The 22,338-nt window shown below is 46.5% G+C and overlaps 1 protein-coding gene across 1 annotated transcript in view; it reads right to left on the bottom strand.

The window, feature by feature from the left end:
- TRAP1 (TNF receptor associated protein 1) overlaps positions 1-22,338 on the bottom strand; it is a 57,142-nt gene that overhangs the window by 25,315 nt on the left and 9,489 nt on the right. Inside the window, exons 2-4 of the mRNA XM_025859066.2 lie at positions 4,287-4,451; positions 3,000-3,082; positions 1,704-1,844 (exon numbers count right to left, since the gene is read on the bottom strand). Coding sequence (XP_025714851.1) covers positions 1,704-1,844; positions 3,000-3,082; positions 4,287-4,451 — 389 coding nt within the window. The remainder of the gene's footprint in view (positions 1-1,703; positions 1,845-2,999; positions 3,083-4,286; positions 4,452-22,338) is intronic.

Below are 22,338 nucleotides of genomic sequence, written 5' to 3'. Positions count from 1 at the left end.
GCCTGGGTGGCTCAGATGGTTAAGCGTCTGCCATCGGCTCAGGTCATGATCCCGGGGTCCTGGGATCGAGCCCCACGGTGGGTTCCCTGCTTCTTCCTCTCCCTCCGCTCCCAGTCATGCTTGCTCTCTCTTGCTCCCTCTCCCTAGTGCTCTCTCTCAAATAAATAAGCAAACAAAAAGCTGAGCCGCTGGAATGGCCATCTCCACGGCCAACAGTAACCAGTGCCAGCAAGGACAGCAGCCGTGACGACTTCCCAGCCGCCGCAGCCAGCAAGCAAACCGGGACACCCACTGCAGGCAGCCTGGCATGTGTCACGGTTACACAGCTCTCCTGGAGCCAGCGGCCCCACTCCTAGGCATTCACCCAAGAGCTTTATTCTGAACACCCCGAAGTGGAAACAAGCCGAAGCACATCACGTGGTGAGTGGACGCCGAGTGCTCTGCACGCGTGCGACGGAATACTTCTCCGGGAGGAAATGGAACAAGCTACAGCTACATGCTGCCCCAGGGATGAATCTCACAGCATTCTGCTGATGGCAAGAAGTCAGACCAAACTCTGTTTCTATGGAATTCTAGAAAATATAAACCTGAAGGGACAGAGAGCACATGAGTGGTTGACGAGCTGGGAAGGCAGTGGGGACCTTGGGGGAGGAAATCATGATGGCATCGTGGTCACCAGAATGTGTGCACCTGAACCTGCTGAATTTTACTGTGTATAAATCTTACCTCAATAAAGCTTCTTAAAACAACAGCAAAAAAGGTGCACACACGCAGACCAGAAGGAACGAGCAACGGCCTAAGAGCCCCCCCGCCAGCACCATCCCCTTGGCGGAGGCAGGAAGCCCAGGTCAGGGGCTCAGAGCCTCCACAGCACGTCCTTCCACCTTGCAGGCGCCCCCCTCCCCAGTTCCAGCCATCACCCCAGGACCCTGAAGCAGCTGTCTCAGCAACACGGTGTCCCTCAACCACTGCAGATGAGCCCCCCACTTCTGCCTTTCTTTCTGACCTTAATTAATTTTCAACAGGTTACAACAGCCCTAAGTATTGTTTCATCTAAAGTAAGACCGTTAATCCAAACACCGGGCTGTGATTAACAATAGTACTGCAGGATATTTAATGACACGGGGAAACACGCATTACGAGAGGAAAAGTACAGTTAAAAATGTAAAGAGAAAACACTAAAAATGACACACAGTTTAACGTTTAGATATGTAAATAAATGCACAGACACCAAAAAACTACACTAACACGGTAACAGCTGTCAGCCCCAAATGAAGCCTTAAACTTGCTTCTTTTGTGTTTTCCAAATTTTCTATACTGAACAAGGGTTATTTTTATAGTAAATTAAAATAAGAGTCAGGGCGGCTGGGTGGCTCAGTTGGTTAAGCGACTGCCTTCGGCTCAGGTCATGATCCTGGAGTCCCTGGATCGAGTCCCGCATCGGGCTCCCTGCTCAGCGGGGAGTCTGTTTCTCCCTCTGACCCTCCCCCCATCTCATGTGCTTTCTCTCTCTTTCATTCTCTCTCAAATAAATCAATAAAATCTTTAAAAAAATAAAATAAAAAAAATAAAACAAGAGTCAACAACGAAGACAGATGGTGCGTCACTTGGAGCCCGGAGATGGAATGAAAAGGCAGGTCCAGCTCCCCTGCCCCAGGAGAGAAGGGGGTAGCGCTGGGGGCAGGGCACTCAGAAGGGGGTACCTGGATGGTGATGGTGCCTTTCTCGGCGTCCGTCTGCAAGTGGATCTCCATTTCCGGCAGCACTTGGCCTTCAGACAGCAGCCTGTGACGCAGCTTTTCCAAGGCGTCACTGGCGTTGGAGACCAGCTCCCGTATGAACACCTACAGGAGCAGAAAGAAGATGCCAGCGCCACAGGCCGTCCTGGTCAGCAGCACCCACAGCGTGTGTTCAAAGTTCGGGGAAAACTACCAAAGAATATTCAGTGTTTTAACCATAAAGACCTCCCACTTTTCTCAGAGACAGTTTCTCCAAGGCAGCTCCCAAAATGACTCAAGGCCCAGGGCTTCTCCCTGACACTGCTTTAAGGAGTGAACTCTAACCATGCTGCTCTGTCCTGAAAATCAAGCAGGTGCCGATCTGTTATGTCAGCTCAAACTTGAAGAGCCCCGTGCCACCACTTCTTGCCCAACTCTTGACCAAGGATGTCAAAATATCCCCTGACACCTGTTTCTTCTACGCCTTGAAGACTCTGGCTTTCTTTAGTGAAGGCCTACCACGCTCTGGGGAGGAAAGGGCCACATGGTCCAACTACCTGTGTCTGAGAAGCACCTTTGCCTCAAACAGACCTTCTTCCTGCAGGTGAGGGAGGAAGCACGGTGATGTGACCCCAAGGGCACAGAAGCTGGAGATCACAGGGATACCTGAATATGGCGTGCGGCAGCACGAGCCTGGAAAGTATTTCCTAAAAAGTCCCTTTTAACATTGGAATTTTGTGCTTTACCCTTCCCCAAAATTCCCCTCTGCATTCTAGCAATAACGAACATGGACACAATGGACCACTTGTTCTCGACTTCTCCCACAGCCTGTCGTTCCTCACTGCCTTTCAGCCCCTATTCTCTCCACATGGGGCTGGGGGGCCTTCCTCCCATAGCCCCGCCGTCCATCTAGTGGTCACCTGGTGACCACCCGCCACGTGACACAGTAACACAGGGCCTCAGAGCATACTGCCACCACCAAAGAAATGAGCCCCAGGGCCCCCACGCCAAGTATCTGGGGGGTGGGGAGGCTTCTAAACTATCAGCAAAAGTAACTCCCGGAGTCAATCTAGCACGAAGAGTCATCTGGGCCTATCTGTCCATGAAATCCAAACAGATTTTAGTAAAAATACTCTTGCTGGTAACTAAGATCCAGACCTGTCCAAATTTAATGCATTCTCACAGTTATTACACTACCTGGCATTTCCCTAGAGTAGCATAAAAATCGTTTTTTCAAAAAGAAACGCTGCTAGCACTGGGAGTGATGAACAGATACTGCACCTCTTTTTCTGAGTACAAGGAACGGGCAACAATGTCCAGAAGCTTCTTTGTCTCAGCCTGGAACTCATGTTTGGAAATGGAACCTGGTAATGAATCAGACACAAGCAGAAAAGTTTAGTTTTTATTTTTATGGTATGCTATGTAACATTCAAAAGAATGTTTCAGGTAATGAATTTTAAACATTTTTCAAAAGAGTGAACAAAAGGGGCGCCTGGCTGAGTCAGTGGAGCATGTGACTCTCCATCTTGGGTTGTGAGTTCAGTCCCTCGCTGGGTGTAGGGTTTACTTAAAAATAAAATCTTAAAGCAGGAGGGGAAGAATGAAGGGGAGTAAGTCGGAGGGGGAGACGAACCATGAGAGACGATGGACTCTGAAAAACAAACTGAGGGTTCCAGAGGGGAGAAGGGTGGGGGGATGGGTTAGTCTGGTGATGGGTATTAAAGAGGGCACATTCTGCGTGGAGCACTGGGTGTTATGCCCAAAGAATGAATCATGGAACACTACACATCAAGAACTAATGATGTAATGTATGGTGATTAACATAACAATAAAACATTTTAAAAAAATAATAATAAAATCTTAAAAAAAAAAGGAGTGAAAAAAGAAAAACTACGTCACTGGGGCTCTCAGGGAGGAGGTGTCAGAAAGGACAAGCCAGGGGCCCCCTCTATCCACAGGAAGGGGCAAAGGGAGCCTCCCCTGCTTCCCACCACTGAGACCCGTCCCCTCGAGGCCACTACCTCGAGGGCCAGTCGGGGCCGGCACTTCCCAAGGACATGAGAAGCGGACTGGCTCTAATAACCAGACCCTAGATTCTGCTCTTCAAAACCATGGTTTCCAAATTATTTATTTAGAAAACAAATGAACAAGAAAATCTCACTTCTTAACCCAAACATCAGAGACTGTGTTGTCATCTCATGTGAAAGCCAGAAACGGACCCACGTGAGTACTGGCTGCAGACTGCTTTTCTAGACTTCTGAGGTGACAGGACAGCTTGAGCGTGCAGGCCTGCGTCGGCACAGCCAATGCTGGGTTTATATCCTGCTTCCATGATTATTAGCAGATGGGCCATGAATCACCACACCGAGTGGCCGGCCGCGAGCTCACGGGTGACCACCAGAGGGGGCAAGACACACCAGGCTGGCAGTCAGCAGCTCCTGGCCAAGCAGGAAACGGAGGATGCTTTGTTTGGGGGAACCCTCCCTCGGACTGAAGCAAGTGGGTGGCTCTATCAATCACTGCTTCTGCCTCAAGAACTTCCCCTCACAGGCCGGCTGCGCACAGTACCCTGCACGGTCTCGGTGCCGCTGATGATGGAGTGCAGGGGCTCCTCCGTCCGGTCCTCCACAGCCTGCGAGCTGAAGAGCCGTCCAGCGTGGAAGCTCGACGCCAGGCTTTGCCTGGGGTTCCTGGACTGGGCCGGGGTCCGCCAAGGACACAGAAAGGGTTTTCCTGGTAAGACAAGCAGAAAGAATAAACATTTAGTAAGACATCGGAAACATGTCTGGTAAGTCCTGCAAACGCTAACGTGGAGATCTCTAAGGCAAGCCGTTGATCAAAAGCCCCAAGATCACCCAGGGGAAATTCAAAGTGACCGAATGCTGAGCAGCCGGTGGGTATCTCAGACGAGATCGGGAGCACTCGGGGTGGCAGGGCCCGACACACGGCGGGCACTTCACCGTACGGTTTGGTAACACATCCTCACACACATCAAATTCCAAGAAAGAATCCCAACTCAGGGGCAGAGCTGCAGGAGGTGGGCAGAGGCCCTCATCATCACTCCCCTGTGTGGCCTGGGAGGGATCCTGCACAAACCCACCAAACTCAAACATGCCTTGGCGCTCACAGCACCCCCCTCCGAGCCCGCAGTAACACACGCCAGCCTTCCTTACCGTGTGACAACCATGAAAAAGAGGGGGGAAAAATATACCCCTAAGAGGGATCCAAATTTTTATATTAATGTTCCAAAACAGTCTCACCATGTTCTAAACTGGTGTCCAAAACTGTCAGGTTTTTTTTAAAAGAGCATTTTATTTTTTTTAAAGATTTTATTTGAGAGAGAGAGAAAGAGCAAGAGAGGGTATAAGCTGAGGGAGGGCCAGAGGGAGAGGGAGAGGCGGACTCCCACAAGTTGATACGTTGTTTTGAAACCTCCAGGTCTTTTCTGGACATTGTGAATCATTCCTTTCCGACCAACGTGTGTCGTACACAGCAGGTGGGTGCAGCTCATGCAGGTCTAGACTTTGACACGGGATGTCTTGCAGTGTCTGACCTGTCTCCTTAAAAGCCTTGGGCATTAAGCACCTACTAAACCAACGCCAGTGAGTGATGCTGTCTTGAGGGGCTCCTGCTAAAGGTGGGTTCCGTCCTGCAGGGTGGGCTGGAGGTGTCCGCAGGGGGTGGCTGTCCAGCATGCCAGGCTGCAGACCACAGTGTTGGAGAGAGGGGTTTGCCTTCTTCCCTCACAGTCGTTCCTCAGTCTGCTGTGCTGAGCAAGAAGTCAGAAAACTAACATGAGACACTGTGAGTCCCCTTCCTGATTAGGGGAGATCATTTGCTGGTTTTCAGTTTTTAAATACACTAATTTTTAAAAAACTGACAGTTTTGGGGGTGCCTGGGTGGCTCAGTCGGTTGGATGTCTGCCTTCAGCTCAGGTCATGATCTCAGGGTCCTGGGATCGAGCCCCGCATCGGGCTCCCTGCTAGGCGGGGAGTCTGCTTCTCTCTCTTCTCCTCACCCTGCTCGTGCGTGCTCACTCTCTCAAATAAGTGAATAAAATCTTAAAAAAAAAAAAAAACCCTAAATATTCAATTTCCAAACAGTCTAAGTATTTAATTATCTGGGCCTAACTCCACTGTTCACTTTATCCACACAGTTTAAAAATTAAAATAAAAACTTAAATAAGGGCACCTGGGTGGCTCAGTCAGTTAAACATCTGCCTTCAGCTCAGGACATGATCCTGCAGTCCCAGGATAGAGTCCGGCATCAGGATTCCTGCTCAAGAGGGAGTCTGCTTCTCCCTCTGACCTTCCCCTCTCTCGGGCTTTCTCTCTCTCAAAGAAATAAAATCTTAAAAAATTTTTTAGATAAAAATAACACATCTCACAGATCATTCCATGTCAGGACACAGAGCTCCTCATTCTTTTTTAACAAACAAGTACTATTCCACTGTAATGGGTAAGTATTTAGCACTCAATTGATGGATGTTTAAACTGTTTCTTGTCTTGTACTGTTAAAAAATAATGCTCTGTAGTGCCAAAGAATTATCTACCACATTACCCTCCTTGATGGATGAAAGGAGACGATGCAGAAAAATACGCATGTTTCACCGCTCTGTGCACAAGAAACACAGGCAGGATGAACCAGAAACTTGTGAGATCATTTCACAGGCCTGCTGGAAAGCAGCAGCAAATGCTGGGTGGCTAACGACAGCAGAAACCCATCCCCTCATAGTTCTGGAGGCCAGAAGTCCAAACTGAAGGTGTCAGCAGGGCTGGTTCCTCCCAGAGGCTCTAAGGAAGTCTGTCCACACCTCTGCCGTCTTGGGGTGCTGTCAGCAGTCCTGGCGTTCCTTGACTCACAGCTGCCTGGCTCCAAGCTCTGTTTTCACTCCCCGTGTGTATCTCCCGTGTCCCAATTTCCCTGTCAGACACACCGGTGACATTGGATTTGGGGCTCCCTCTAATCCAGTACACCCTCATCTTTATTTGCATCTGCAAAGACCCTATTTCCAGATAAGGTCACATTCACAGGTACCCAGGGTTAGCACGTGGACGTATCTTTTCGGGGCACACAATTCAAACCACAAGAAACTGAACACCTAGAAGAGGTATGTGCTGTTTCCTGGGCTTCCTGTGGCCAAGCACCACAGACTGGGCAGCTGAAACCACAGGAATTTTCCATCTCAAGTTCTGGAGGCTAGAAGTCCAAAATCAGAGTGCTGGCAGGGCTGGTTCCTTCTGAGACTGCAAGGAAGAATCTGTCCCAGGCCCCTCTCCTCGATTCCATAGCCTCAGGTGTCCCTTGGCTTGTACATGGGGTCCGACCTCTTGCACGTCAGACTCTGTGTCCAAATTCCACCGTTTTATAAAGACATGGTCATGCTGGACCAGGGCTCACCCTAACAGCCTCATCTTAACTTGATCAGCTGCGAAGACCCTATTTCCAAATAAGGTCACAATGACAGGTCATGGAGGTCAGGATTTCAACATCTTTTTGGGAGGCAACAACTCAACCCATAATGGGTATGTGGGAACACAAGAGAAAGAGTGGGGGAGTTGGGGACAGGGGAGCAGAGCTGAGGGGAATATGACATTTCTGAGTATGCCCTTTCGTATATCCGACTCTCAAAACCACAGTTCTTTCTTGCACAACCGAAGAGTAACTAGGAGCACCTGTGGGGGGTGCGGGGCACATTCAATGAGACAGAAACCGTAATAGATACGCATAGCTGTATTATGAACAACCTAAGCACCCTAAAAGACAAGAACCTAAATGACTTCAAAAATGGTACTGTGGTTGTCAAGTCAGCCTCAGAGAGCACCGCATATAATTACTGCAGCAGAATCGTGAACGCTTCTGAAACGGCTTTCGGCAGCTACTCGGATCAGGCAAATAAGTAGCTTGTGGGTCCCACGGCAGGAGGAAGCAGTTACCAAAGGGGAAGGAGGAGGCCTGGCGGCACCGGGGGGGTGCTGCACTGGAAATGGATGGGAGATTCTCGCTGATTCACAGACTGGTGCCGGAACAAATACGGAGGTGGGGGGTTGGGGGGGCAGAGGCCACGACACACCAGCAGCACACCCGCACAGGGAGGACAACTGTCCCAGAACGGGCCACTGTGGTCACTTTCCCCACACCCAGACCTTGGTGTGTAAATGCCATCTCCAGGGCTGCTGGAGAACACAAAGATGGTGCCAGAAAGGGAGGAAGGGCCCCAAGGATGGGGTCTCCAAGAGTGCACAGGCTCCAACTGGAAGGCAGTCCCAAAGGCAAAACCTAGGACCGTCTGAGCAACAAAAGGATGATGGTAATGGACTGTAAGCTTACAGCCGGCGAATAAAATAAACATCAGTTAGTCCACACTTAGCTGACTTATAAATAAACGGGGGACAGAAGACCTCTTCCTCACAGAATTACAATTAATGGTGCGGTCCCCATTTGGCAAGCACAGTTGCAGCTGTGACAGGGAGAAACTGTGGATGGTTTAAATGTCCATGAGAACATTCGCAAAATCTCACAGTATCCCCCACAAGACACACACTGATTTCAAAGAGAAAAACAGTCATTTGCTGTGAAGTGCCAGATACCTCCTGACCAAATGACCACAGTCACTGTCACCAGGAGTGAGACAGGTCAACACCCTGCAATCCTGGTGGCGTGGAAGGGCATGGCCTCCCTTCCCTGCTTGTCTTGCCAAAAATGCATCTCAACCTAATCATAAAAACACCATCAGACAAACCCAAATCTAGGGATATCCTATGAGATAACGGGCAGTACTCTTCCAAAGTGTCACGATCATGAAGGACACACACAGACCGAGGAACCATCAGAGCCGGAAAGGACCTGCGGTGTAGGATCCTGGACAGAGAAGGACATCAGTGGGGAAACTGACTCAATTTGAGTAAGACAGGCCCATGAATCAGCACCACTGCTACTCATTTCTAATCCTCATACCATGGTGACGTAAGATGTTAACATTAGGAGAAACTAAGGCAAGGGGACCCTGTGCACTACAGCAGGAACAGCTCTGTAAGGTAGAAAACACTCCAGAGTAAAAAGTTTCAAAATAAAAAACATTCTCAACCACGTGTCATTTCATTCCTGCATGGACACATGTCGGTGTACACATCTAGAAGTGGGCTCACCAGGTCCCAGGTTATGTCCAGATTACAATATGGTCAATGCTGCCAAGTCACCCTCCAGGGACCGTCGGCTCACATTCCGGGAGCAGCACAGGGGTGTGTCACCTCACACTCCTGCCAGGATGGCCTTAGGGAAACTTTGGACCCCTGCCTATAGGTCAGGTAAAAAAAATTTTTTTTAAGATTTTATTTTTTTGTTAGAGAGAACACAAGCAAGGGGAAGGGTAGGCAGAGGGAGAAGCAGGCTCCCAGGTGAACAGGGTGCCCGATGCGGGGCTCAATCCCAGGACGCTGGGATCATGACCTGAGCCAAAGGCAGACGCTTAACGACTGAGCCACTCAGGCGCCCTTTTTTAAAATATTTTTTAAAGGTTTTCTTTATTTATTTGACAGAGACACAGCAAGAGAGGGAACACAAGCAGGGGGAGTGGGAGAGGGAGAAGCAGGCTTCCCACCGAGCAGGGAGCCTGGTGCAGGGCTCAATCCCAGGACCCTGGGACCACGACCTGAGCTGACGGCAGACGCTAACGACTGAGCCACCCAGGTGTCCTGGGTCGGGTAAAATTTTTACTGTAGTTTTCATTTACATTTCTCTTGCCACGAGCAAGACCTGAGCACCTACCCATATTTTTAAATATTTTCTATTTCCTTTTTTCATGATGAACTTCTGATATCCTGACCATTTTTCTACTATAGTATTTTTCTTACTGACTTGTAGAGTACTTCAGAGTTTAACGAACTTAGTCTTCGTTTTTGTTTTTCAGTAGGCTGTATCTAGTATTACAATGATGACGACCCCAGGCACCAGCACACACCCCCTCCCCAATACAGAAAAGCAGCCTGGCAATGGGCTCAGCTGGCTGCCTCAGTCTCCCCATCACCAGCCTCCTTCCCGCACCCTCATTTTGCTTGCTGTTCTGGCACCTGCACATGATGCGGGTGAGGTCCAGGCTCCATGTCAGCATGTCCAGGGGCATCTGGGTCCTTCCAAATGCCTTCCATGAGCTCCTCTGGGAAGGTTCCTCATTGCCACTGACATCAATCTTGGAAAACACCATATCGGTGACTCCTCCGCACTCACAGTCAAGTCACTGCAGGGGTTAATGGCCCGGATGATGGTGAGCAGCTCGTTGTGGCAGATGCATCGGTTGCCCTTCATAGAGCTTCTAGTACCAGTACAGCTTCTGTTCCACGTTCCGGATGAGGAGGCGGCCAAGTGCAGCCACGGACTCCGTAAAGTTGACATAGCCACCAGAGGCGAGGTGCACGGCCTTCCAAAATTAGTCCTATTGGTAAAGGCCTTCCTCACTCCAAGACTCAACACCGCTTTCCCATGTCTCATTTTTCCTATTCCTGTTGTTTTTCCCACTGAATACGATCTTTTTGGAATGATCTGTTATTCATGATGGGAGAAACAGAGAAGTCTTCCTCGTAAGGAAAAAGGAACAAATAACCAATCCATATTTCCAACCAGGGTTTTCAGACCTTCCATTTAATTCCAAGACTAAAGTAATCAACAGCACTACTGAGAGCAAATTTGACTGAGAGTTATACTTCCCACAATGACTGTATGAATAAACCAACAGTGCAGTCAATCAGCCCGAAGCAGATACAAACACTATCTATACAGTATCTGTCTTCAGGCTTCCTCTACACCCTGAAGGAAAAACCACAAGCTTCAGTGCCAGGCAGCCATGTCTGTGTGTTACTCTGTGTGGTGGTTTGGGGTCGCACAAAATGGGAACAGTTTGAATCTAACACTCCACACACCCCTGCCAGTGCTCATGCTGTTTCCTCAGGCTGCAAGCATGTCCCTCTCTCTACCCGAACTGTTTCAGAGTCCAGGGTGAGGTGCTCCCATCCCCAGCACCTCATAACCACCTCTCCCTACTATGAATTCACAGCACTTACTTCCTACACTGCTCATTTCGAACTGCAGCTCTAAGCCAGCTTGTGGCCTTTTTTTTTTTTTTTTTTTTTAAGTATGCTCCATGCCCAGCGTGGAGCCCAGCGCGGGGCTTGACCTCACAACCCTGAGATCCATACCTGAGCTGAGATCAAGAGTCGGACACATAACCGACTGAGCCCCCCAGACGCCCCTCTACTACTGACTTTGCTCAGAGAGAACACGTCACCACCCAAGGGCAGAAACAAGTCTGTGTTTCTTAGTATCAAACTCAAGGAAGGCAAGAGGGCACAAACTTCTCCCTACTCCATGGCCTCTAGTGCAGAAGCAGCTCTCCTTACAAACATGCAACTTTTATCACAACAAACATCACCATGCTCAGACACAGGACATTCGGTCAGCCAAAAGACAGTGGTAGTGGTCCTGCAGGGCCATTTCTCAGGAAGAAGCAAGAATTAAAAATGTAACTGCCTACAGGGGCAGCCAAGTAAGGCAAAGGAGTCAAAACACACTGGATACTTTTTTTTGTTCTAATCACTCATCTCCCCTCTACATCTGCCATTGTTCTTAATCTGGTTTTCTTGTTTGTTTTTAAAGATTTTATTTATTTATTCATGAGAGACAGAGAGAGGCAGAGGGAGAAGCAGGCTCCCCACTGAGCAGGGAGCCTGATGTGGAACTCGATCCCAGGACCCCGGGATCATGACCTGAGCCGAAGGCAAGACACTAACCGACTGAGCCACCCAGGTGCCCTATCAGTTCTCTCTCTTTTTTTAAGATTTTTAGAGAGAGAGAGAGAGAGAGTGCATGTGCACAAGCAGGGGACTGGCAGAAGGAGCAGAGGGAGAGAAACAGATTCCAGGGGCACCTGGGTGGCTCAGTCTGTTAAGCAACTGCCTTTGGCTCGGGTCATGATCCCGGAGCCATGGGATCGAGACCCATGTCGGGCTCCCTGCTCGGCAGGGAGCCTGCTTCTCACTCTCCCTCTGCCTGCCTTTCTGCCTACTTGTGCTCTCTGTCAAATAAATAAAATCTTAAAAAAATAATAATAAATAAAAAAAAAAGAAACAGATTCTATGCTGCGGGTGGAAGCCCACATTGGATCTCACAACCCTGAGATCATGAGTTGGATGCTTAACTTACTGAGCCACCCAAGCGCCCATTCTTACTATGGTTTTGCTTCTTATAATGACTTTTTTTTTTTTTTTTAAGATCTGACAGAGAGAGAGAGAGAGAGAGAGCGCGCGCACAAGTGGGGGGAGGGGCCGAGAGAGGGAGAATCAGGCTCCCCGGTTAACAGGAGCCCAATCCGGGGCTTGATCCCAGAACCCTGGGATCATGACCTGAGCCAAAGGCAGACGCTTAATCAACTGAGCCCCTCAGGCGCCCCTTATGATGACATCTTAAGTACAGTACTTTAGATACAGACATACTTAGTATTTTAAACCGTGAGAAATATGCAGACTCTTTTCTTGGAATTACATATCCCAAATGGACAGTCTCCCTTTTTACCATGTGTAGAATAGAGAACAATTTAACTTTTTGTCTTTACTACAGAGTGCCACTTTGTGTACAACAGGCCATTACAGCCTCCAACCAAACCTCCTGTGGATAACAACCATGAACTTAGGAACCACAACAAAAGGACTACCTGAAAGGCTCTGGAGAAATCAGCAAAAGCAGGCAGTTTCTGCATAAGAGCCAACACTTGGAAGAAGAGAAGAGCACAGAATGGGGGCAGATTCTACAAAGGGTGGCTGGCTGATGCACACACAATGTATAATTTTTCTGGCCAGAAGAACGAGAGGAGAGATTAGGATAACCATAAAGGGTAAAACATGGGGGGGGGGTCCCAGAAAGGAGAGAGTAAAAGAAAGGGAGCCCCCAGGTTGGGGAATAAACTCCTCTAAGTCTCTGGCTGACCCCCTGAACCATGCATGTGGGGGGAAAATGCAAACAGCCCATTAAGAATAAAAATCAAACGGTTCTGCTTGCAGCTGGACTCCAACTAGTTTAATAGCCCACTTTAAAACAAGAACTACTCTTCAGAGGAATATAACACAATCTAGAGACTCCACAAGGTAACATCCACAATGTCCAGGATGCAATAACAAGTTACTACACACAGAGAAACAGGAAAACGTGACCCCTGCTCAAGAGAAGGGTCAATCAATGGAGACTGGTGCCAAGAAGATCCAGATGTTGGAATCAGAGGGTTTTAAAACAGTCATTACAATACTGTAATGATCTATAGTAAAATATGCTCAAAATTAAAGGTGGGAAATTTCAGAGATATAAATTGTAAGAGAAGAACCAAGTGAAAATTCTAGGTATAAAAATACAGTTATCTGAAATTTAAAAATTAATTAGAAGGCTTAACAACCAAGTGGAGACACCAGAGAAGAGTCTGTGAACTTGAAAATAGAATGACAGGAATTATTCAGTGTGAAACAGAGAGAAAAAAAGATTAAAAAAAAACAGGGTCTCAGGTATAGAGAGAAAAAAAGATTTAACTACATGTAACTAGAGTTCCAAAAGGAGAGGGGAAAGAGAATAGGATAGGACAGAAAAAAATATTTGAGGTAATGACTGAAAATTTCCCCCAAAGTTTATCAAAGACATCAATTTACAGATTCAAAAGCTCAGTGAACCACTAGCAGGATAATTTCAAAGAAAAGCCCCCAGGCACATCATAGTCAACTGCTGAAAACTAAATAAAAAGAAAATCTTGGAAGCAGCCAGGGAAAAATGACACATTACATGGGAGAACAATAATGTGAATGACAGCGAACCTTCCAGAAAACAACGGTACATCTTTGAAGTCTTTAACAGCAGACCAGCAGGAAAGGAAATGCTATAGTTCTGCAGGCTGAATGGAAATGATATCAGATGGAAACCTGGATCTTCAAGAAGGCAGAGCATCAGAAACGGCAACCCAGATAAATACAAAAGTATTTTTCTCTTAATTTCTTTAAAATATATACAATAGAGCACCTGGGTAGCTCAGTCTGCCTTTGGTTAAGCGTCTGCCTTTGGCTTAGATCATGATCCCAGGGTCCTTGGATCGAGCCCCATGTGGGGCTCCCCGCTCAGCAGGGAGCCTGCTTCTCCCTCTCCCTCTACCCCTCCCCAGTGCTTGTGCTCTCTAAAAAATAAATAAAATCTTAAAAAAATAAAACAAAAGATAAACAATAACTTAAACAGAAGTTAAAAAATTGTCTTATGGAGCTTATAACAGATGTACATGCCATGCATATGACAACTCTCACATAAAGGATGGAGTACATGGGGCGCCTGGGTGGCTCAGTCGTTGGGCGTCTGCCTTCGGCTCAGGTCATGACCCCAGGGTCCTGGGATGGAGCCCTGCATCGGGCTCCCTGCTCAGCGGGAAGCCTGCTTCTCCCTCCCCCGCTCCCCCTGCTTGTGTTCCTGCTCTTGCTGTGACTCTGTCAAATGGATGGATAGAATCTTTAAGAAAAAAAAAAAAAAAAGATGGAGTAGAGAGGAAATGCACTTTAATACAGTTGCAAGTTTTTTTCATTTTCTACAAAGTATTGCAATACTAATTCTAAACAGACTATGAAAAAGATGAACATTACATTCACCAGACAAACCACTAAAAAAAAAGACATAAGAAGGTATAACTAAGGAAGCATTAGATGAATTAAAATGGAATTCTAAAAAATATTTACCGATCCAAAAAGAGGCAAAAAAGGAAGAAGGAGAAAAAATGAGAGGAGACAATAAAACAATAGAGACCAACTATACCAATAAATGCATTTTATATTAATGGACTAAACGCTCCAATTATAAGGCAAAGACTGTCAGAAATGATAAAGCAAGACTTAATGATATGCTGTCTACAAAACAATCACTTCAAATATAAAAACAGTGGGGCGCCTGGGTGGCTCAGTCAGTTAAGCATCCGACTCTTTTTTTTTGACAGAGAGATAGCAAGAGAAGGAACACAAGCAGGGGGAGTGGGAGAGGGAGAAGCAGGCTTCTCGCGGAGCAGGGAGCCTGATGTGGGGCTCGATCCCTGGACCCTGGGACCATGACCTCAGCCGAAGGCAGACACTTATTAACCGACTGAGCCACCCAGGCGCCCCATAAGCATCCGACTCAATATCGGCTTGGGTCATGGTCTCAGGGTCATGGGATCAAGCCCTGTTTTCGCTCGGCATGAAATCGGCTTGGAATATTCTCTCTGACTCTCCCTCTGCTCCTACCCACCGCACCCCCCCGCCACTTGCATGCTCTCTTTCTCAAATAAATAAAATCTTAAATAAAAAACACAAATATAAAAACTAAATACACTGAAAAGGAATGGACGGAACACGAGATACCGTGCACAAAGTAAGCCTAGCAAGGGTGGAGGCCATATTAATATCAGACAAAACAGACTTCAAAACAAGTATTACTTGAGAAAAAGATATATTTCAGAATAAAAGATACAATTCATCAGGAAAGCTTAATCACAATTGGGTGTCTAATAACAGAGCTTCAAAATATGACATTAAAACTAAAAGAATTAGGGGTGCCCGGGTGGCTCAGTCAGTTAGGCGTCCGACTCTTGATTTCAGCTCAGGTCATGATCTCAGGGCAGTGGGATCAGCTAGTGTCAGGCTCTCTGTCCAGCGGGGAGTCGGCTTGAGCTTCTCTCTCTCCCTCTATCCCTCCCCCCACTTTTGGTTGTTCTCTCTTGCTCTCTAAAATAAATATAAAAATCTTAAAAAAAAAAACAACTAAAAGATTTAAAAGAAAGTCAGAGCTGTCTCTCTCTCAACGACTGATAGAACGAGACCAAAAGATAAATCAAGGCAAAGATCGTCTGAACTACAGTATGAAATACTTTGACTTACTCATCGAATACTACACCCAAGTGTAAAATACGGTTCTTTTTGAAAAGCATATTTTTTCAAATGCACATGGTATATTCACTAGGAGACACAGTAAGTGGGCCACAAGTCTTAATAAACTTAGAAGGGCTGAAATCATACCAAGTAAGCTCTCTGAATACTAGAGTTAAGTCAGAATCTGTAATAACAAAACATCTAGGAAAACCCCAAGTATCTGGGAATTAAACAACATATACTAAATGATCCATAGGTCAAAGAAGAAATCAAAAGGAGATTACTGAGCAATAATAAAAACACAGTATGTTAGAAGCCGTGGGGTCACCCACAGAAGCACATAGCAGGAAACTTACAGCTTCAAATGCTTGGGTTAGAAAAGAAGTCTAAAATCAATGACCTAAGGTTTCACCCTAGAAAAAAGTACAAAGTCAACCCAAATAAAATAGAAGGGAAGAAATAACAAAGAGTACAAATCAATGAAACAGAAAATAAACACTGAGGAAAATTAACAAAGCCACAGCTGATTCTTAAAAAAGATCAACAGGAGTGATGGGTAAACCCCTGAACTGATCAAGAAACCAGAGAACACCAATCGTTAACATCAGGAATGAAGCTGGGGTTATCATGACAAATCTACAGACATTAAAAGGATAATAAGGAAATATTCTGAACAAATTCATGGCAAGAAATTTAACAACTTAGGTGAAATGGATAAATTACCTTGAAAAAAATTAAATTTATCCAGGGTGACAAAAGATGAAACAGAAATTCTAAACTGCTTTATATCTAATAAAGAAATTGAGTTTGTTTTCGGGTGCCTGGGTGGCTCAGTTGGTTGAGCGACTGCGTTTGGCTCAGGTCATGATCCCAGAGTCCTGGGATCAAGTGCGCATCGGGCTCCCTGCTCAGCGGGAAGCCTGCTTCTCCCTCTGACTCTACCCCCTCTTGGGCTCTCTCTCTCACTCTCAAATAAATAAAATTAAAAAAAAAAAAGAAATTGAATTTGTTTTCAAAAACATCTCCACAGGGGCACCTGGGTGGCTCAGTTGTTAAGTGGCTGCCTTCGGATCAGGTCATGATCCCAGGGTCCTTGGATCAAGCCCCACATCGCTTCTCCCTATCTCTCCACTGCTCCCCCTGCTTGTGCTCTCTTTCTCTCTCTCTCAAATAAATAAATAAAATCTTTAAAAAAAAAAAAATTTCCACAAATGAAATTCTACGCTCAGAATTTTTACCAGTGAAATCTATCAAACATATGAAGAGACAATAAGACCAATATTCACAAACTATTTCAGAAAACAGAGTGAATATTTCCTGACAAGTTTTATGATGACAGCATAACCCTAATTATCAAAGTCTGCCAGGGACATTACATGCACACAATAAATAAGAGAACAATATCCCTTATGAACACAGACATGGAGGTCCGTAATAAAAAATTAGCCGATCAAATCCTGCAACAGGTAAAAATGATACTACATAATGACCAAGCATGTTTATCCCAGGGATGCAAGGCTGTTTTTAGCACTAGACCATCAATCAAGTAATTTACTATATGAAGAAATGGCATCAACAGGGGCGCCTGGGTGGCTCAGTCAGTTAAGCGGCTGCCTTCGGCTCAGGTCATGATCCCAGGGTCCTGGAATCAAGCCCCATGTCAGGCTCCCTGCTCGGTGGGGAGCCTGCTTCTCCTTCTCCCTCTGTCTGCCTCTCTGCCTACTTGTGCTCTCTGTCAAATAAATAAATAAAATCTTTAAAAAAAAAAAAAGAAATGGCACCAATGGGCTGTGAATGAAGAGCAACTGAGCGTGTGGTACTACACCTAACTGGAGAGGGCAGGTCCATCTGCAGGAGGCAGCAGCTGCCACCGTATCCCAAGAGACTGTTGCCATTGTGGAATGTAAACCAAAACTCCCAGAACTTTTCAGTTTTCAAAAGAAATAAGCAATTCAAATATTTATGTGAAATCTGACTTCAAATATTTGCAACTATTTTTTTTTAAGATTTTATTTATTTATTAGAGAGAGAGAATGAGAGATAGAGAGCATGAGAGGGAAGAGGGTCAGAGGGAGAAGCAGACTCCCCGCTGAGCAGGGAGCCCGATGCGGGACTCGATCCCAGGACTCCAGGATCATGACCTGAGCCGAAGGCAGTCGCTTAACCAACTGAGCCACCCAGGTGCCCTTGCAACTACTTTTTAAAAAAATATTTGGGCCAAGGGGCACCTGGGTGGCTCAGTCCTTAAGCGTGTGCCTTCGGCTCAGGTCATGATCCCAGGGTCCTGGGATCGATCCCCGCATCAGGCTCCCTACTCCGTGGGAAGCCTGCTTCTCCCTCTCCCACTCCCCCTGCTGTGTTCCCTCTCTCGCTGTGTCTCTGTCAAATAAATAAATATTTAAAAAAATATATTTGGGCCAAACACAATTTGTTTATAGCCAGAATTAGCCTGTGATTGCTAGTTCTGTTTTTTCTAATCTCCTATCTTGAAAATGAAGCCCATGAGAAAGTTTACCAGCAAAGAGAGAATGAGTAAAGCTTCAAATAAAGGCTCCTACTCCTGTTTGGTAGAAATGCATCAGGAAACAACTTTTATGGAAGTAGATGATCTTTATGACCTTGGAGTAAACAGAGGTTGGCAAACATTTCCTGGAAAGGGCATACAGTAAATATTTTAGGCCTTCTGGACCCTGTGGTCTCTCTTGCTCAACTCTGCCATTACGGCAGGAAAGTGGCCACAAACATGTGAAAGTATAAGCATGCCTGAGCCCCAATAAAACTTTATTTACAAAAACAGGCCATGGGCCTAACCCAACCCACAGGCCTTAGCTTACAGAATCTTGGGTAAACCACAAAGGAAAAGACTGGTATAGTTGACAAAATCAAGATTAAGAACTTCTGGACGCCTGGGTGGCTCAGTCGTTAAGCGTCTGCCTTCGGCTCAGGTCATGATCCCAGGGTCCTGGGATCGAGTCCCACATTGGGCTCCCTGCTCAGCGGGAAGCCTGCTTCTCCCTCTCCCACTCCCCCTGCTTGTGTTCCTGCTCTCACTGTGTCTCTCTCTGTCAAATAAATAAATAAAATCTTAAAAAAAAAAAAAAGATTAAGAACTTCCATTCATCGAAAAAAAAAACAAAACAAAACAAGAGGTGCCTGGGTGGCTCAGTCGGTGAAGCATCTGCCTTCCTCTCTGGTCATGATCCCAGGGTCCTGGGATCGGAGCCCCGTGTTGGGCTCCCTGCTTCTCCCTCTGCCTCTCCCTGTCTTTCCCCCTCAAGCTCCAGCGCATGTGCTCACCCCACCCCTCTCTCTCAAATAAATAATCTAAAAACAAAAACAGACACCAGGATCAAAGTGAAGCAGCGAGCTACACCTGGGAGAACACATTTCCAACAATCATTCCTGACTGACAAAGGATGAAGTGATAGAAGATTAGTGCCCATAAAGAGTATATACAAGGGGCGCCTGGGTGCCTCAGTTGGTTAAGCAACTGCCTTTGGCTTGGGTCATGATCCCGGAATCGAGTCCCGCATCGGGCTCCCTGCTCAGTGGGGAGTCTGGTTCTCCCTCTGAGAAAAAAAAGAGTATATACAAAAATACATGATAAGAAAAGTCAACCAATCCAGAAGAAAACATTGGGGCAAAAGACATGGGTAGGATTTCACAGAAATGGAAACAAATGGCCAATAAACCATGAAAAGATGTTCAGCTTCACTGGCAATTTATCAAAATACAACTAATATCACAACTGAAACACCACTTTGTAACCATCAAATTCACAAACATTTAGAACGTCTGGAAATCCCGAGTGTCGGTGAGGACACAGCACAGCAGCAACTCTCCCACACAGAGTTGGCGGAATGTACATCAGGACAGGAAAGAAGGGCATCAGGCAGGGCCCGGCAGCCCCAGCAGCTCAATCAACACTCCCCACTCTGAGGCCTCGACGTGGGCACCGTGCCCCAGTTCCAACCACGCTTAACCTTCACCGGCTCAGATAAAGGGAGAGATGCCCACACACCCGTGTTACTTCAGGGGCAACTTCCAGACAGTACTTCTGGTGGCCCAGTGAGGGAGGCTCGCAGGGCAGCAAGAATGGCCTGACCCAGTGAAAGGTGATTTGGCCACACTGGTCAAGTTTACAAATGCATATACCCTCTCACATCTGGCAGTTGTGTGTGGAGACTTCGCTCCCTGGATACACCTGAACCTGTATATAAAGACAGAGCTAAAGGGCCATAACACTGTAACATCGTACAGAACAGCAAATGCCTGGAAACCACCCACATGTCCTGTGGTACTGAGGAGAACAGTACCTCAACCACGGTGCCTGCCTCCCAAGCAACTCCTGGACTCCTACCACTACACTACGTGGCTGTCAAGAAAAAGACAGGAAGGTAACAGTGGTGCTGTCACAGCAAGCTCTCCAGGGTCTGCTCAGTGACTAAAATACAGAGGCAGGGGCTCATCTGTACTTACTGCATTCACACGAACACAGGTAGGATGTAGGAGCAACTCCTAACCAAGATGACCTAGGAGGGTGAGGGCGTGGGGGAGAAGGGGACCGAGCTGAGGGCAAGACCTCTCAATGCATACCTTTTCAATCAAATAAATATTTACTGGGATGCCTGGGTGGCTCAGATGGTTGAGCGTCTGCCTTTGGCTCAGGTAACGATCCCAGAGTCCTGGGATTGAGACCTGTATCGGGCTCCCTGCTTAGCGGGGGGGGCCTGCTTCTCCCTCTCCTTCTGACGTTCCCCCTGCTTGTGCTCCCTCGCCCTGTCAAATAAATAAATAAAATCTTTAAAAAAAACCAAAAACACATAAATATTTACTTACTTAAAATTAACAATAAACTTTTTTTAAATTAATTTGAGAGGGCACGCGAGCACGAGCAGGGAGACCCGAGCTGAAGGCACACGCTTAACGACTGAGGCACCCAGGCACCCCAAGCCAAGCATATCTTTGCAATGACACCGAGAATCTGGCTAAGGGGGCTGCAACCAGGAGGGTAACTGGTGTCTGAGGGTAGCAGTGACAGAGACGTACTTTTCAGTGCACACACCTTTGTGCCTTGTGAGTTCTGTGCTATGTATATCTATAGCCTATTCACAAAATAGCCTATCTATAAAAATTACCTAATTACAAAACACACTAAAAAAATTTACTAGGGACGTAAAACACATTTACAAAAGGATCAAAAAAGCTTTTTTTTGATCTTCCTGTCCCTTGACAGGAAGAGCAAATATTTAAAGACATCAATTCTCTGGGCAGCTGACTGGCTCAGGTGGTGGAGTGCATGACTTGTGATCTCAGTGTTGTGAGTTCGAGCCTCACACTGGGCATAAAAGTTACTTAAAATAAATAAATACAGACAGACATCAATTCTCTAAATTAGCCTCTATCTTTAACATGAGCCCAATGAAAACTCAGAATTTTTTAAAAGATTCAACCTAATTCCAAAATTCATATGGACGACTAAATTTTTGCATGAATGGCCAAGATTTTTGAAAACCGTGAGGAAAGACTATTAACTGTGTTAAAGCACATTAATTTAAGCCACCATATTAATTTCCTCTCTCACTTATTAAATCAAAAATTCCAGATGGGCTATAAAAGTGAAAAAAAAAAAGCTAAAAGTACTGGAAGAAAACATAAAAGGTATTTTAAGAACAGCTTTAGGGAGATAAAATTCACCCCAAGTGTACAATTCAGTGGGCGTGAGCACATTCACAGAGCTGTGCATCCATCACTACCACCTAATCCCAGAACACGTCATCACCCCAGAAAGAAATCACGTGCTCATTAGCAACAACTCCCCACTCCCCCAGCTCCTAGCAGTCATTTTCTGTCCCTGTAGATTTGCCAGTTTGGGACATTTCACACAAATGGAATCATACTATACACGGTCCTCTGTGTCTGGCCTTTTTCAGTTAATATAATGGTTTTCAAGGTTCGTCCACGCTGTAACACATATCATACCTCACTCCTTTTTACAGCTGAGTAATACTCTTTTTAAAAACATTTAAGTAATCTTCACCCCCAACATGGGGCTCGAACTCACGACCTCGAGATCAAGAGTTGCATGCTCTTCTGACTGAGCCAGCCAGGCGCCACAGGGTAATGATCCGTTATATGGTCAGACCATGTGTTGTTTATCCATTCGTCAGTTAAGGGGCAACTGGGGTGTTTCTGCCTTTTGGCTGTGCTGTGGACACTGTTGTACAAGCCTCTGTGAGGACGTATTGTCTCCTGGGCATACACCTAGCAGTGGAAGTGCTGGGTTGAATAGTAACTGTGTTTAACCACTGGAGGAACTGCAGACTGTTTTCCAAAGTGATGCATCCCTTTACGTCCCCGCCAGCAGGGAGCAAGGGCTCGGGCTTCTCCACACCCTCACCAGTTGCTGCCGTGTTCCTGATGAGGGGGCAGAAGGCGAGCTGAGGGCAAAGCACAAGCTGACAGCCCGCAAACTGTCCCCCCCAACCCCCGCCAAGGTGGAAAATATGTGACATTCCTTAAGCCCTCCTGGATGCCCTGGAACAAAGGAAAGGGAAAAACAAGTGGTTACCTGATAGAGATCACACTCATGCAGGACAGGAATCTCCATCAGTTTGCAACTGTCTTAATGATTTACAAGAAAAAAAGCAATCTCCAGGGACACCTGGGTGGCTCAGTCCTTAAGCATCTGCCTTCAGCTCAGGTCATGATCCCAA

Source organism: Callorhinus ursinus, unplaced genomic scaffold (genome assembly GCF_003265705.2).
Source record: "Callorhinus ursinus isolate GAN/ISIS: 27379988/994484 unplaced genomic scaffold, GSC_fseal_2.0 scaffold13, whole genome shotgun sequence".
Lineage (NCBI taxonomy): Eukaryota > Metazoa > Chordata > Mammalia > Carnivora > Otariidae > Callorhinus > Callorhinus ursinus.
The sequence above is the reverse complement of the archived record's forward strand: the minus strand, read 5'-3'. Positions and strand labels throughout refer to the sequence as shown.